At 35.0% G+C, this 17,626-nt stretch overlaps 1 protein-coding gene across 1 annotated transcript in view; it reads right to left on the minus strand.

The window, feature by feature from the left end:
* GUCY1B1 (guanylate cyclase 1 soluble subunit beta 1) overlaps window positions 1–17,626 on the minus strand; it is a 46,325-nt gene that overhangs the window by 11,100 nt on the left and 17,599 nt on the right. Inside the window, exons 4-8 of the mRNA XM_012448494.2 lie at window positions 17,092–17,210; window positions 5,243–5,440; window positions 1,775–2,005; window positions 1,202–1,318; window positions 179–312 (exon numbers count right to left, since the gene is read on the minus strand). Coding sequence (XP_012303917.1) covers window positions 179–312; window positions 1,202–1,318; window positions 1,775–2,005; window positions 5,243–5,440; window positions 17,092–17,210 — 799 coding nt within the window. The remainder of the gene's footprint in view (window positions 1–178; window positions 313–1,201; window positions 1,319–1,774; window positions 2,006–5,242; window positions 5,441–17,091; window positions 17,211–17,626) is intronic.

Genomic DNA, 17,626 nt, shown 5'->3' on the forward strand with positions numbered 1-17,626 from the left:
TTATTAGCAAAATATTAAATAATATTATCCTTGTTATAAAGAATGACATAACAAGGACTGTAAAATCTAATTACACCTCAGAGAATATGTAAATGTAAAGAAATAAAATATTGCGGCATTCCTTTGTTAGCTAAAGATAGGTACTGAGAGCCATTATAATTAATCTAAAAATTATTACCTTGGTGAACACAGAAAAAGTATGCTATCTGCTTCAGGTAAGTAGATCATTTGACCCTTGAGACGTAAGCAGCTGATTTCAGTCCCAGTCAGCTCATCTTCACATTCTAATTTCTCTACATCCAACAATCCTTCCTTGAAAAGGCCAGACATAACCATTAACAAATGCCTTTCTTTCTACCGAACAATTCAGTAACAAGAAGGACACAAGTATCTCATTTCCCACCAAATCACAAAGCAGAGTAAGTGCATCATTAGAACAGGAGAGGGCCTTTCATCAGAGCTCTGCCTGTAATAAACCTTGCAGCACTGCAGAAAAGTGACTTGTCTCCTCTGAATTCAGGACACTGACTGTGCTACTCTTCATACTTATTTCAAGCTTTTGTGAATCTTTTTTATACCCCTGATTTTCCAGTGTGGTTACAACATACATTACCAGACTACCAAAGAATGAACCAAGCTTCCCTATTCCCCAACCCTGGAAACAGTCAGTTCTGAATGCAGAAAGGATTAAATGGGTACTCTAGGAAACTGACTTTTGCTGTATCTATCCCAAGAACAGAAACTATGAGACACCAGCACTATCTAAATTATCAACTGTGTGAATATTTTATCACTTTTTCCACCCACAAAAATGCTACTAGGAACAATAGACAATTTAAGAAAGAATAAATAAGTGGTTTTGAGTGAGGTTCAAAAAGAAAATCCTTTTTAGTTCTGATTTTGAAATAAAGCACCATAGCTCTGTACAGGGATTAAAAGATGTTGGTTTTCTGATGTGAAACGAGGCCATCTCAGAAAGACAGTCTCTAAAATTTACCTCTGTTAATTTTAATCAGCTGATAGAGTTCCACTGCTCCTCAGGCAAACCAAAAATCAATAGCATTGCCTTTTAATTAGATCTTTTTGAGGTCTGGGTTTTATCTCTCTATACCTTCTCAGAGAATGTAGTAATTTTCCTTCTTAAATATTTCTAGTTTGTAACATAACTTTCTCACATTTAATGAAATAATATCTTGATTACCTTGCTTCTTAATACAAAAACCGTATTGATGTGTGAAAGAATCCCATGGAAACTAATATCAATATGAGGACGAACCAGCGAGAAGACAGACAGAAGGCTGCAATTCCCAGGCTGGAGCTAAAATGTAGATAGAGAGCAAAGGGGATCTAATCAGTTCAATTAGTTTTTATACTTTGATATTAATCACTTGATTAAAACAGCTCAGTTATATTTAAAAATAGAAAATTATAATTATAATTCACAGACAGCGGAACTATGAACTCAAATCTCAATCTATACAACTCAATGTTCAATGGGCATTAAATAGTTGCAAGAACATGAAATCTGATATAGATTCAGATGGCTAACATTCAAATGTAAGCTAGCACAAATTTACAATGCATTTTCAGAAGAAGAAAAAACGAGTTTATCTTTTAAAATGTACAATGATATATTAAATGCATATGGCTTGAAATGAAATTAAAATACCAAAATCACGGGCAAACACTCTCTTAATAATTATCTAGAGGGCTAAAAGTGAAAACAATAGGTAACACTGATTGATTGCTTACAGTAAGTGTGCTGTCATTTTACCTGGGGGAGAACTCTGTATATGGCATTGCCACACTGAGTGACCACTAGGTCCCGGTCAAATATTATATGAAAAGGAAAAGCTTTGCAGAATGTATATGGGCTGATGCGTGATTCCTGGGTACCATTTTCTTCAAATCTGTCAAGATCTTCATAAAAATCCTCTTCTTTTGACTCTTTTTCTTCAATTAAAAATTGTGTATGATCACATTCTTCATTTCTTTGCTGAATAACCTGGATATCAAAGGGGAAAATGGCATGAATCATCTGCATTTCAGTTTAATTAAAATACCTAAATATAAAAAATGAGTTATGAAAATCGCATTTAGAAGATTAATTACACAAATTCAGTACACGTATGGAAATACTACATATGTCTAAAATAGAAAAAATATTTCTGGACTTTGATCTATGAAATCTGAAGACTGAATAATCATTGTAAATTTACAAATCTGGTATCAATTCCCCAGTATCCTATACGTTCTCTTTGGTAGAATTTTTTTAAAAAGCACTGGTGGACTCTGCCTTCTCAGACAAGCACACTTGTATAGCCAACAACCTGAAAGCCATACAAGCTGGCGCTATCAAACAAAATTACAATGCTATTTTAAAACAATGGGGAATATAATGATAGAGATGCATGTTCAAAAATAAATGCAATGTCATTTTTAACCATCAATTGGCAAATGTATAAAGTTACAATACCAGGTAGGTTTGCTGGCTCCCACCTCTAATCCCAGCACTTCGAGAGGCCAAGGCGGTCAGATCACCTGAGGTCAGGAGTTAAAAACCAGCCTGGCCAACAAGGCGAAACCCCATCGTCTCTACTGAAAATACAAAAATTAGCTGGGCACTGTGGTGGCTGCCTGTAATCCCAGGTACTCAGGAGGCTGAGGCAGAAGAAATGCTTGAACCAGGAGGTGGAGGTTGCAGTGAGCTGAGATCGCGCCATTGCACTCCAGCCTAGGTAACAGAGCAAGACTTCGTCACAAAAAAAAAAAAGTTACAATATCAAATTGCATAAGGTACTAAAAAAGAGGCATCTCAAATACCACGGATGAGAGAGCATTTTGATTAATCTTTCTGAAGGATAAACTGACAATATACAATTTTGTGGATTATTTAATTTAATTGCAAATCTAGGAATTCATTCTAAGGAAGTAATCATAATTGTGAGCTAATATTGATAACGTAAAAAAATCCTACATTTCTAAAGCATTATTCACTGGCAAATACATCATTAAAGTATAGAATTTTTCTTTTTTTTAGGTTAAGAAATTGCAAGCAATGAGTCCTCTTACAAAGGGAAAACAATCTCAACGGCGACCAGACCCAAAGGGGAAAATATTGGGACAACATTTCTTCAGTTACAGCTAAATAAAACAAAACGTTGTTCACTTTTCTTTTCTTTTTTTTTCAGGAGTACACTGTCACATTCTCTGAGATTTAAAAACCGAATCGCAATAACTATAGATGCTATTGCATATATTCTTTTAGACGTATTTTATCGCAAAACTGGGATATTACTACTCTCACTGTCAGAATAACTTACTATACTGGCTAAGTATTAGTATCCTTATTTATAATTTGAAAATTTTACCTCACTAAAGTTGATTTCCCTAAATCATAGACAAAGCAAGAAAGTCAGGCCTAATTTTGATGTTCTACTCTGTTTCTATTTAAGTAGAGAAACTGAATTTTATGTATCCTAGACTTATGAATTAATTATTCAATTCTAATTTTTTGCTTTGATCAAACTGGCAAAACAAATGGCTTTTCTAATCATATTTTTAACTTCTCATTGATATGTCACTTTATGACATGATCTAGTATTAATTATGTGGCTCAAATTGTCTGGTATCTCTGGACCTGATAAACTTAAGCACTTGATGTGAAAATGCCTCAAGAAGTCAGAACAGTGCCTTCGAAAAAGTTAAACATACAAAATATACTTATAAAATGCAAATATTTCAGAAGTTCATATTGAAACACTTGAATAAATGGTCAGAAGGAAATTTAAATACTGTATAAAGTGAACCATATAATTGAGTAAATACTTGAATATCACACAGTTTGCTAATGCCAGCAATCTCCCATGCCAAGTATTCTAATGCCAGTATTAGCAGTTTCCAAGTCTGTCCTAATTTGTGTTTCTTTCTGAAGTTTCTATGAACCTGCTTCTTTCTCAGTCTGGTTAAATATGAACAAAGCCAACAGTGCATACAATATGCATATAGGTTCACTCCACATAGATACTGTGCTAGCATAGTATCAAGATCAAAAGATTAGAAATGAGAGATATATACTATTTTGATTGACTATCAGTGAGATGCCCAATCATGGATGAATTGTGATACTTTATCCAAGGTTTAATTTTTAAGTGTCTGAATTTGATAATGCCATGTTATACACAGTCCTGCTTTCTATTAGGTTGGTGCAAAAGTAATTGTGGTTTTTGCCATTACTAATAGTTGCAGAAAAACTAACGATGCACCTGGGAATCACCAAGAAGTGCCACGTAAAAACTGATACCAACTTCTGAAAGAAAGAAAACCATGAACTCTAATGTAATGTTACTGGATTAAATGCGTGGATTACTTTCTAATCTAATCAATTTAAATGTTACAATTTTGGATAACACTCCATGTAATAGTTTTAGACTTCCTGAGTGTGTTAGAACATAACTATGATCGCTAAGAAAGAACTGTCTATTAGGTTTTCTATACATAAGGAAAAGCTGGGAAAAAGTATCTCTTCCCACTTTGACCTCAAGTTTAAGGCCACTGAGAATTGACTCTTGGGTATGAACATGCTGAACACATGAAAAGCAGCCTGACTGGGAGAGACTGTAAGGGCCAGAGATAAAAAAAAAAAATAGCAGTTCTCTTTGTTGCACAGTTGCCCTATCAGTACCTTGAAATTATCATTCAAAACTAAGACTGTGCATTATCAATAACAATACGGTTTTTAAAGTACCAGACCTGGCTTCTTTCACCAAGTAACTTGATTAAAAACAAAAACAAACACTTTCTTTCACAAAATGAGACACTCCAGCTGTATTTTGGGGCAGACAAAAATCGACAAAAAGATAATGATCTATAAAATAATACTTAATTTTAGATTGTCTTAGAATTTGACTATCTATAATATGGATATTTTGCATGCTGAAACCCACAACTCAGTCAGTCACATATTCTTCTGCTTCCCAGCTGGTGTGTGTTCACAGGGAATGCAAAATAAATTTCTTGTAGCCTTGAACAATATATAATTAGAAAGAAAAATCTGCTGCCAGAAGGAAAAAAATATTCTGTATAATGCACTCCAAGGCCAAATATAGAAGATTACTGATCTGTCCACCGTTTTGGCTTACGTACACTTCCAGGGAAGAGCACTAACAGTGATAACTGTAGGTAAATTTAAAACATTTTTAGATATCATCTGTGTTCAGAAGTCTCCATTGCTGTTTGTTACCTTCATGTCTATTTCAGTGCCATGGATTTGTTGAGCCACTGTTTTGGTGATTCCAATGACAATATCCTGAAGTCCTTCTCTCTCTGAGTAGTAGTGCAGAATGAGTCCTTTGCCCTTTTCTGCATCAGTGCACCTAAAGGAAGGTGCACGCATTCCTGGGTAGATAGTAGCAAGGTGGTCGTGCAAAGCATCAAGGTTCTGCAGCAAAGAGGAAAGACAGACCAATAAACAAGGCTTCCGCAATGACATCTGAGAAAGCAAGATATGAAAACAAGGGTCAAATCGGAGTGTAATGGGCAGATCAGCAACGCAGCACATGGAGCATACCCTTCACTCCCTTCACCGAGATATACGTAAGGCAAATACCACAGATAAAACAAAACTAAGGTAGTAGAATTAAGAAAACTACCTCTTGCTATGAATAGTTAGCACATTTTAAGAAAATATAAATAAGTGGGATTAAAAAGAATGCCTGAAGCAGAAAACACACAGTTAAGGGCTAAGGAAAAGATACTGATATGTACAAGAGCCTGGGGCAGTTGTTTATGTGTGTTGTGATCAACAACAGGAAATGCCCAAAGAGCCCCCGTGTTCCCCTTCTGTGTATACTGAAATTCTAAAACTTAATTCTCAACTGAAAAAACTATGCTCAAATTATAAGCATATAAAATACAAGCATATTATTTTGTGATTTCTATTTAACTATTCTAATATGTTAGAAATTAAACATCTACTTTAGAAACTAAAGCAATGTAATTTCTTCATGTTCTTTAGTAGGCGATCATCAATGTGGAGTTTCATAGCTAATCTGTGAAATAAATATCTTTTGAAATGTAAGTCTTGGAAACTGGCCAATAAATATTTTCTGTTCTTGTAGCCTTGCCATTAATTTGGAAGATGCCACATTCCCCTGAGTCCCATATTACTAATATACAAAACTAATTGGTGTAAAGATGACTAGAAGAAATGGGGCAAACCATATATTTTATTTGACCCAAGATGATGTTTCAAATAACACTTAGTTCATAACCTGTTGGGGTGTGTGTGTGTGTGTGTGTGTGTGTGTGTTGCACATATATAGTAGGATACACACACAGCACAGCATGGTATAGGAATTAAGAGCAATATGACTTAGGATCAAGTAGACATGGGTTTAAGTCATGACTGTCATTTCGTAGGATGGTAGCTAATTTGCCCAATATTTCTAAGACTTTATTTCTTCTGGCAAAATTGAGATAACTTTAAAAATGTATATAAAGCACTTAGCATATTTCAGATGTGGTTGACAAAATAATTGTCTCTGAAAGATTCCCTTGCCTTAATCCCTGTAAACACGTTATATCGCATGATGAAAGGGATTTTGCAGATGTTATTAGGGTTATGGACCTTGAGCTGGGAAGATTATCCTGGATTATCTAGGTGAGTCCAACTTAGTCACATGAGTGACTGTGCACTTAAAAGTCAAGAAGCTTTCCCTGCTACGTGGTGAGAGACAGAGGTGCAATGACAGAAGGTCAAAGAGATGGGAGCATGAGAAGGATTCAACAGCATGTTGCTCGTTCTGAGATGTAGGAGACTGTTCAAGGACTGGAAAGAAGTCTCCAGGATTCTAGGGCAGCTGCCTGCTGGCAGTCAAGGAAACTGGGTCCTCAGCCCCATAACTGTATGGAACTGAATTCTGTCAATACCTGAATGAGAAAGAAAACGATTACTTCCAAAGGCCGACATAAAGATACACAGTTCCGCCAATACGGCACTCTGAATACAGTCCATTGAAGGCCTTCAATGGACTTCCAACTTAGGAAACCGTAGGGTAATAAATTTGTGTTGTGTTAAGCACTTAAGTTTGTGGTCATTTGTTATGGCAGCAATAAAAATGAATACACCAAGCAAGTAGTAGAAATCTAGTCACAACTGATGATTATTTTTAAAGAGAAGGAAAAAAAACAGTTTCAAAATGTCATGGGCATAAAAGAACGTATCTAAAATGAAAGTACTGGAGATACGCCAAAATTAAACTATGGCTCTCATTCCAAATGTCTCAGAGAGGTCAATTTAGAAAAACAGAAAAATCCAGTGAGATTACTGGGAAGAAAGTGGAGTGAGTATGAGATAATTCCGCAGGTGTCCACATTTGAGCAGTACTCTACCAGGGCACCTACGGCATTGTCCAATTTTCTGTCCCTTCCGTGCATCCACTCAGTCATGCATTCACTCTATAAAGTTCCTGTATGTGCATTACGTATCATACACTGTGTCACGTGGGCTGGGGGGCAGGGTAGATGTTTGTATGCAGATCTCCATGATGAGGATTAAGCAGCTCATGGTTTATATCACAAATGGATGTGCAGAGTGGCTTTTGATGAGCAAATCAGGAAGCCAACAACTCAGGCTAAGATAATGGAGTTAAAATACTTCAAAATGAAGATGAGCTCTGAGCTGAGTCATGAAGGTTGACATTCTAATCCAGATAAATGATTCAATGGTCTCCTCATCTGGATAAATCTGGTGACTTTTTGAACTGTCTGCATCTACAGTGCTTTCTGTTCCCTTCCCCACATTTACACCTGTTCAAGTCAGGCTAATTCTGACCCAAAACATCAATTCATCCTGATTGCCTCTAGAGGCTGCTAGTGCCATGTAAAAATAATCCAATATGGTAGACGCTAGGTATATATAACCTATAAACCTGAGTCCTAAAACTGTTTTACTTGGTTGAATAGTATGAGGGGTTCCTCCAGTGACAAATCATTCTCATTAGAACTCTTCCCATAGAATGGAAGACCTGAGGACTGTTCTTCATAACCCTCCCAGACCCCTTATACTTCTACTTATGCTGTGAAACATGTTGTGAAAGAAAATCTGGTGAGGGAAAAAAAAAACTCCCAAGAGAGTTTTATTTTTATCTGCATTCCTCACAAAGTCAAAATTGAGCTTTTGGCTGCATTTAGAATATGTTTCTAATATATTCCGGCCCAGGTCCTATGTTGTAGCTCACTTGAAAAAGAAACTGAGGCCGGGCATGCTGTCTCACACCTGTAATCCCAGCACTTTGGGAGGCCCAGGCAGGCAGATCACTTGGGGTCAGGAGTTCGAGACCAGCCTGGCCAACATGGTGAAACCCCATCCGTACTGAAAATATAAAAATTAGCCAGGCATGGTGGGGCATGCCTGTAGTACCAACTACCTAGGAGGCTGAGGCATGAGAATTACTTGAACCCAGGAGGCAGAGGTTGCAGTGAGCTGAGATCTCGCCACTGCACTCCAGCCTGGGCTACACAGTGAGACTCCATCTTGAAAGAAAGAAAAGAAAGAAAGAAAGAGAGAGGAAGGAAGGAAGGAAGGAAGGAAGGAAGGAAGGAAGGAAGGAAGGAAGGAAGGGAGAGAGAGATTGAAACAAACAGTAACTTGAAATAGGCATTTTAATATTTTTTCAATTTTTTTCTAAGCAGAATGCTTATATATTTCATAAATCAATGTGCTTATATCATTTTCATACTCATCTATTTTTACTGGATTACTAAAACATTTCTACATTCAGTCAAGCAGATGGCATAAGGCAGTAACGATTTGCACTACTTATGTTACTGGCACCACTGAAGCTAAGGTAAGTCAGAGTGGACATAATGGCGTAAGTCAGAGTGGACATAATGGCCCAAGTCAGTACTTCCTGAGTCACAAAAGATAGGCAGTGCACCTTCACCGGATACCAGAAACACCAATGGGAATGTTAATCTTTTCGGTTTTTTTTGTGGTAACCAACTCTCCAGAGATGTACTATTCTATTGAATTTACTATTAATTAATTGAACAAGTAAAGTGCTTTCCTGAATCATAAAAGATTGAACACCACTTAATGTAATATTGATTTTCTTTAGATAGTATCTAATATAAAAAACACTCTTGGGATTTCTTGAGTTACAACCTTCCTTACTTGTTTACTCTTTCAAAATTTAAAGTAATTACCACAGCCAGACTATTACAAGAATTGGGACTAATGATTAAAAGTTAAGTTATTTTCATTGAAGTACACTTATATTGCTAATAAATGTGTCATCCTCATATACAGGCTTCAATTTTTTTGCAGCAACCTCAAAAGGCTACAAAAAGATTCTTACAATAGCCAAGAAAAAAACCCTTTCTATATTTGATAATGGTATCTAAACAAAGATGATAGCTCATCCACATTGCTCTAACAATGCATTCTGGAGAATAAGAGTTTCATAGCAAAAGTGATATTCTGTGTTATTTCTAAATATACCCACCGAGGCACTTACAGAAAGTAAAGATCCGCATGGCCGATTGCAAAGAAGTATGTGTCCGTATGTATGAAAGTAAAAAAGACAATGAAAAAAACGCAAACTCTTAAATTGCAGCACAAGTAGATTCCTAGGAAACAATGACGTAAACCTCAAATATGCTTTGATTCATTCTTCTAGGCTTTATAAAATAAAAAAACCTAGAGAGTAGATCCATTCATCTATTTTGTTATCTTGAAATACCAAAAGGTTTTAATTTCCTTTTTTTCTTTTTCTTTTTTTATCATCCTAAAATGAAAGGTTTTAATTTCATAATTTCATTTCTTAATGTTCTAATATCACTTTACTGTTTTTCTACAAGCAAACCAATGTGGATTTTCTATTCAGGAATTTTGCTCCTTGTAAGTTGGTTTATTTTATCACTTGCATTCATCATTTATAGAAGAAAAATTAATTCTGATATTCTGGGATACTGTACCACAGTTTCAGATACAGTACACTTCACAGATTTAGAAAACAAAAGACAATTTATCATTTGTTTGAGAAATAAAGTGTCACATTTTTAAGGATCTTGGAATGTCTCAAAATAAATGTACATTTTCTTTTTGTAATATGCATGCCAAAAATAAGTTCATACATAATTACCAAGGCAAAGTCCTCAGAAGTCAACTCCCTGATTCTTCTGTTTCAAGGACATCTAATTACAATTTTTAAAGGATCCACAGAAATGAGTAAGACCTTGCCTTGAAAGTTTTGGAAGAAAGACATTCTCAGTCTCAAGAATCCTTGTTTTAGTGGATGGGGAGAAGGGAGTTGTCTATGTTGAGAATACTACTGCAGTTTAGATCTGCAAGAAATCTTTAAAATTAGTCATTGCAAACCTCTTTTTGTTTTTCAATGAAGGAGGATGAGGCACAGGATTTCCTTTCTTTGTATTACTCACATCTCTGAAAAATAGGACCAACACCAACATTCTTTAATGAGAACCATGTAATTAAAAAAAAAGTTATTGGCCTGGTGTGGTGGCTCAAGCCTGTAATCCCAGCACTTTGAGAGGCCAAGGCGGGTGGATCACGAGGTCAAGAGATCGAGAACATCATGGCCAACATGGTGAAACCCGGTCTCTACTAAAAATACAAAAAAAATTAGCTGGGCGTGGTGGTGTGTACCTGTAGTCCTAGCTACCTGGGAGGCTGAGGCAGGAGAATTGCTTGAACCTGGGAGGCGGAGGTTGCGGTCAGCCAAGATTGACACTGCACTCCAGCCTGGTGCCTGATGACAGAGCGAGACTCTGTCTCAAAAAAAAAAAAAAAATTGCTAAGTTTTATGAGAAAAAAGTCATTTTGGAATTTGAAGATAAAACATTTAAACAAAGTAGATCCAAGAAAATGAAAACGAAACCTTAGATAATGAGAAGCAACAAAGTAAATAGCATGAGATCAGAGTGAGTAAGAAGTGAATGCTTTCATGATACTTTTCCTGCCTTTTCTTCTTGGAGCTGCTCCTTGAGTAAATAGTTTTTCAACTGAAAAGATATAGAGACTCTTTTCTAAAAGAAATATTGAAAATCTCTATTTAAAAAGAAACTGTACCAGAGTCACTAAAATTATTTAAATGGAAATAACTTTAAAGCTATATCAATGTAACATTACCATCTTCTCCAGGGAAATATTTAATTAAAGAAAGACATTTAAAACATTTCACTTATTCTACTGCTTTGAAACTCATGTTAAAAATGGTCCAGCTTATGTAATACTACATGTAACAATTAACCAATATTTTGAAAAATTATGAAGATATATACCAGCTATTCAAACCAAGAAGCCTTACAATTCTAGAATATTTATCTTCCTTCGCAAGTTTTTTAAAAATAAAGCTAAATCCCTACTTGTCACATTTTAAATCGTGGATTATAGAAATTGGCATTGTGGATGCTGAGGAAACAGTTCCTTTAGAAATTCCAAAGTTAAAAATAAAGTGAATGGTGCGTTTTTTTCTTAAGAAATATAAATAATTTAGGGAAGTATTAGAATTTTACAGCTGTTCAGGAAAATCCTCATATTTCCCAAAATAACCCTTTGCACAAACATTAAGAATTAGATCAGTCATCAATCCCAGGTTGTTCCTGGTGGCCAAATCACAATGTTGTATTTAATAAACCAAAACCTGGAGCCAACAGGAATTGAAGAAAGTCCCATTGCAGGCTGAACAGATGCACTGGTTGATAAACTCAAATATGTCTGAACTGAGTGAACAACTGAAACTGTCACCATATCAAGATTAGTTGAAGAAGCCAGTGTCTCCAGCAAAGAATGAAAGAATGCTTATTTAACTATTCACCTGAGTTCCATATGCATACTTAGATCATAATTTAAATCCTAATTGGTCTCTAAAATTTCATTTCCCTATGTATATTTTAATAGTCAACCTAGCAGCCTTCACTGCTCATTTTAATTTCATTTAACTCTGCAAATTTGTTGGGGAGGTAAAGACAATATGATGTAGTAATAATATAATACCATTGAAATTGAATTAGCAGCCCTATTTGGAACTGATGTGGCTCCCATTCCCACGGGTAATAGATTATCTTCTCAAACACAGCATTCTCAAAGCTCTTGCTTCATTGTACAAGCATACACACACATATTAACACAGACATAAAATATGAAGTGAAAAATAATGCACAGAGTACCGCTCTAGTTATCCACAGCTGTATGTAAAACAACTCTAATAATTTATTTGTTATCTTTCATGGTTCTGTGGGATGTCTGGCTAAATTAGAAAGTTCTTCCCTTGAGATGGAATCAGATGGAAACTGGGCTGAAATTATCAGAATAGAGTAGCTGGCTTGTTTTCCAAGATGAATTAGTCAAATGGCTGGTAGTTGTTTCTAGCTCTTTGCTGGGAGCCCAGATAGAACTGCTATCTGCCAGTCTACATGTGGCCTCTCCATGTGGCTTGTGCTTCTCATTTCATGTGTCTGGGTTTCTAGAGATACCATCCCAATAGCAAATGTTCCAAGACACCCAAAAGGAAACTAAGACTTCTTCTGTTCTAGCCTAGGAAGTTTGAGTATGTCACTTCTGCCACATTCTCTTGGTTTGATAATCACTAAAACCAACCCAGATTCAAGGAAAAGCGAATTTCATCTCCTGTGAGGGAGAGGCAAAATCATACTGCAGAAATGCATGTGAGATAGGAGAGACTGTTGCAGTAATTTAGGGAAAATATAATCTGCCATAAAGCAATAGGACATTAGAGAGTAATGGTGAGTGTGGATTAAGATGAAAATAGCATTAAATTGGCCATTTCTTATCAGCTATTTTCTTATGAAGCTTTCAAATCCCATGCATTCTTTGCAGTGTTTTCATCAGTACACTAGAAGCTTCTGATAGAAATTGACTGTAACAATAACACAGAACCACACATTTTATTTTGAATTTATGAATAAAAAAGTGGAAAAATTAGATTAAATTCTTACTGAAATATGGTCTTGTCTTTAAGATAATATATCTAGGTAAAATATATAAGATCCAAAAATCAAAAATGTCTTATTTCTTTTTCTCTTTTTGATAAATTTATTTTCATTTTTTAAAACTGATCAAAGAATAAATGCCAAAGATTATTACTTTTTTCATCAGCCCACAAATTGATTGTTTCACTGGAGATTTTAGAAAAATAAATTCTAAACTGTGAAATGCCTAGAAGAGTATTTCTACAATGTTTTCTCTAAAACTATTTCTTATATTTTATTACTTTATCCATTTAGGACTTTTAGCTACTTTTTGCTAAAGTCTCAGGGCGGTTTAAAATAAGCATAATGCAAAATTTTTAAAATTGAATCGGAAGCACAGGAGAGACTGCATGAGCAGAGTCATGAATTAGATATTTGCACCAAAGCCTTTCAAGGGGGAAGATATGTTAGTATTCATTGTCTAAATCAACTATCAATGGAAATAGTTAAGTCCTTGTGAGAAAACAAATATGTTTCTGGAGCTAAGCTACTGATGTTATCTATACAGCATGTCCTTGAATATAAAATTTAAGCAAAAGAAGTATTATCCTGATAAAACAGCCTGGACCAAATAATTTTTAAAAACACACATACTTCAGAATTAATTAATTCCATTATTCAAAGACTGTTTCATTAATTGCCTATTATATGCTGTGTCTAGTACTTAGAATAAAATTTTAAATTATTTCAAGAAACGTAAAAACAATGGTATGGTATGTATAAGTGTGAATGTGTGTGTGTGTATATGTATATATATGACAGATCTATTCTTAATAATGTATCCAACTGAAAGGCTGCAGACAGACAACTTCCAAGGAAATTCTGCTTGCTGTGATGAATGAGTCAGAGTTGCTCAGCTAATGCATAATCAAATAGTCTCTGTGTTATGATTTCAGTAGCTATTTTAGTGTTCCCTAAAAGCTTAAAATGGAAGTATTAGAATGGTCATTTTAAAAGTATCAATAGATACAAGCAATGTACCCTATAATTTAAATAATAAACAGTAATTTACTATGTTCACCTGAAAAGGAAATTGGTCTAGTGTATGTCTCTTCTTTTATATTTCATTCTGTGATTCATCAGTAAATATAATTACAGGGTCTCATTCAAAATGGGTTATCCTGAGTAAAATAATGCAGCTCGATCTATTGGTGTGTTTGCTTCCTATTGTGTTTTCTACTTTTGCACAAACAGCAAATATTCATTTTTTTACAAAAGAGATATTCATTTATTCCCAGATATACAGAGTATCTGTAGAAGTATAAACTTTAAGAGACTATACATCATCTCTGGCTTCCTGAAGTTTAATTACCAGTCCATCAAATGGGAATGATAATGCAGTGTGAAAACTACTGTGGCTGAGGAAATAAGAGTGTCTTATGACAATAAGAGAGTGGTTAATTACCATGACTAGGATAGAGCAGAGCTTGGAGAGAGGAATGGGGCCTTTCTAGAGAAGTAATTTTACCTTCAGGATTAATAGCATTTATCTAGGGGGAAAGCTCTGAAACAATGTTCCAGGCAAAGAGAAGAGCGTGTGCAAAAGCTGAGAGGATAGTGGGAACAAGATAAATACAAGGTTCTAAAAGAGGTTAAGTTTGGCTGGACTCGGGGAGAGGGAGAGGAAAGATGGAGAGAGGATGAAGGTTTCAATTGTTTTAAATATTTTGACAGTTTCCAATGAGCAATAAAAAATTACTCCAGAGTTTAAGCAAGAAAATGATATGATGAGATACATTTGAATTTCAGGAAAAGCACTGGAGTTATAGAATGGAGAAGAGATTGGAGGAGTCACGACGAGAAGCAGGGAATCCATCCAATCTCTAGATAATAGTAGACTCTCCCAAAAAGTGTAGGGGAAATAGAGAAAATGGCAGAATTCTCAAAGTTCAGTATTTGGGAAATGGAATCTCAAGACGGGGTGACTGATTAAAACCAGAGCTGAAACAAAACAAAAAGTCTTTAAATTTTTAGTGAAGAGCTGAAGTTACCATAAAGAATATTTTATTAATTTATGCAACAAAAATGTCAATCTTTATATGTGTGCTGGGATGTGAAAACAATGAATGAAAGTTAATGACTTTGTTTTATAGTCACACCGAAGAAAAGTCCATTTAATTTCTGTGTAATTAACCTAATGATAACATAAATATCTACTTTTTAGAAAAGCAGTATTTTAACATATTCAGTTTGCCATTAAGATGTACAATCAAAACCAGGAGAAAAAAAAAACTAAATCATAATGCACGATATTGATGAAAACTTTATGGCATTCTAACTTTCTAGTTTCTTCATTGTTTACTCTTACATTGAAAGAAAAATGAACTAAAATAGTGTGTAATTTAAAGCTATGTTAACTAAATTTTATAAAATCAAATATATTCAAAATATTATAATTTTAACATGAAATCATTATAAAACTATGAATAAGTCATCTTTTATTCTTTTTGTACTGTCTTTGATATCGGGTACATATTTTACACTTACAGCACGTCGTGCTTTGTTTTATGTATGTATGTATGTATGTATGGAGAGACAGGGTCTCACTCTGTCACCCAGGCTGGAGTGCAGTGGTGTGATCATAGCTCATTGCAGCCTTCATCTCCCAGGCTCAGGTGATCCTCCTGCCTCAGCCTCTGAGTAGCTGGGACTACAGGTGTGAGCCACCACCCAGTTTACACATCTCATTTTAAATGCTGAGCAGCCTCTTGCGACTAGTGGCTGTCCTATTGAATAAAGCAGCTCCAGAACACAGAGAAACACACCTAAAAGGCTGCTTGCTTTCTTACTGTGCAGTAGCAAGCAAGCTTAGCAGATGGCCACAACGAGTAGAGGTAAAAAAAAAAAAAAAAAGAATGAATAAAACCATTTGAATCTTTGTTTTGTTATGTAAACATGGCCATTGAGAGAGCTAGAGTTAAAAGTCAGACAGATCAAATGAAAGTTGAAACTTTGCTGATAAGTTGATAGTGGTCAACAAAAGTACTAAAAAGTGACATATGTATTCAAAAACCCAAAATCCCCCCAAATTTTTAAGTATCAAACTTTAATCCATTTAAAATGATCCCATTAAATGCTGGCTGTTCAATTTTATTTAAATATCTTTTGGCAACTACTTCATTTGGAAGTGGCAGCTTTTTTTGACACCAGTAGTTTAGTAAACCCATGGCAGGAGATTGCAAACCAGTTTCCAAGTTGATTTAATGCTGTTTTAAGTTTATAAGAAAAATGTCACTATGTAAACAACAGACATTTTGATTAAACACTAAAGTTCTTATTTTGGCTGCTAAATCAATAATGCAGCTGGATTGAAAGTAGTTTACATTCCCTCAAAACTGGGCTTCAGTTCAGCTAGTATTGCACTGACATCATTTTCCAGCAAGATCTGGCTGCTTTCAGCAGCCAGTTTAGAAATATCCTTTGCAAACAACCACATAATTTTCAATGTTAACACATTTCAAGAAGAGGGTCTTACAAATGCCAGTGCTTAAAATAGTATAATCAATCCAGAAATAGTCTCTCATCTAATGTGTAATTTACTAGTAAAATCTTTTAAGGCAATTCTAACAAGACTATAAGACAAAGGCCTTTGATTGCATTATTTATCTTTTTCACCTGAAACTGACTTTGGACTGTTTCCTGTTTTCCTTAGTATAGTCGATTAATTAATATGTAACTCATGCTAATTGATCTTAAGTATGTTTTGGTGACAGAACACCTGAAAACCCTGCTACTTTTTCCTTAACAATGAGCTCCAGGTAGAACTTCATAAATACTGATACATTGATTGATTATATCTACAAATCAGGAATGTTTTGCAAATAAAAAATAAGATCATATAATATGTCTAAAATGTAAAAATAAAACCACAACCACTAGCATATATAGCCATTACCAAAAAAAAAAAAAAAAAAAAAAAATGGGCAATTGAACAGATCACAAAAGGCCATGTGGAGTTTTTCAGGGAATATTAACTTACAACTTGCATATTCAGTATCAGCAACCAGAAATTAAAGAAAAAAATGTGTAGCAAAAAATGCTAAAATGTGTTCAAGACCCTCCAATAGCTATGCTTACCTGTAGAAATTCCCTGACATTAGAGCCCAGGACACGCAAGATTGTATCATAACCGGATTCTTGGCAAAAGACGAAAAACATCTTCCCAAACATTTGGAGGATTTCTCCAGCATTAAGATCTATTTTACAGGTTCAAGAAGGGGAAAAAAAAAGCATGTAATAGGTGAACTATTGTTCATAGAAAGGATGAAGACAAGCGTTTATTAAAATAAGTTTAAATGTCTTCAATTTTTGTGCATGGCAAACATGGATCATATGAAAAAATCTGGCCAGGACAAAACAATGAAGTCAGAGAAGGCAATGTATAAACATGTTAATGGTGTACATTTGCATTTACAAGCAAAGCAACCAGTTTCTCAGCTTATATTACAAATTATAAGTGGAGCATACATAATCTGAAAATCTGAAATTCAAAATGCTCAAAAATCTGAAACTTTTTTGGGCACCAACATGGCACTACAAGTGGAAAATTCCACACCTGAACTCGTGATGGATTGCAGTCAAAACATTGTTTCACGTGGAAAATCATTTGAAA

The sequence above is a fragment of the Aotus nancymaae genome, unplaced genomic scaffold (genome assembly GCF_030222135.1).
Source record: "Aotus nancymaae isolate 86718 unplaced genomic scaffold, 86718_ANA_hifiasm-v0.15.2.pri h1tg000033l, whole genome shotgun sequence".
Taxonomy (NCBI): domain Eukaryota; kingdom Metazoa; phylum Chordata; class Mammalia; order Primates; family Aotidae; genus Aotus; species Aotus nancymaae.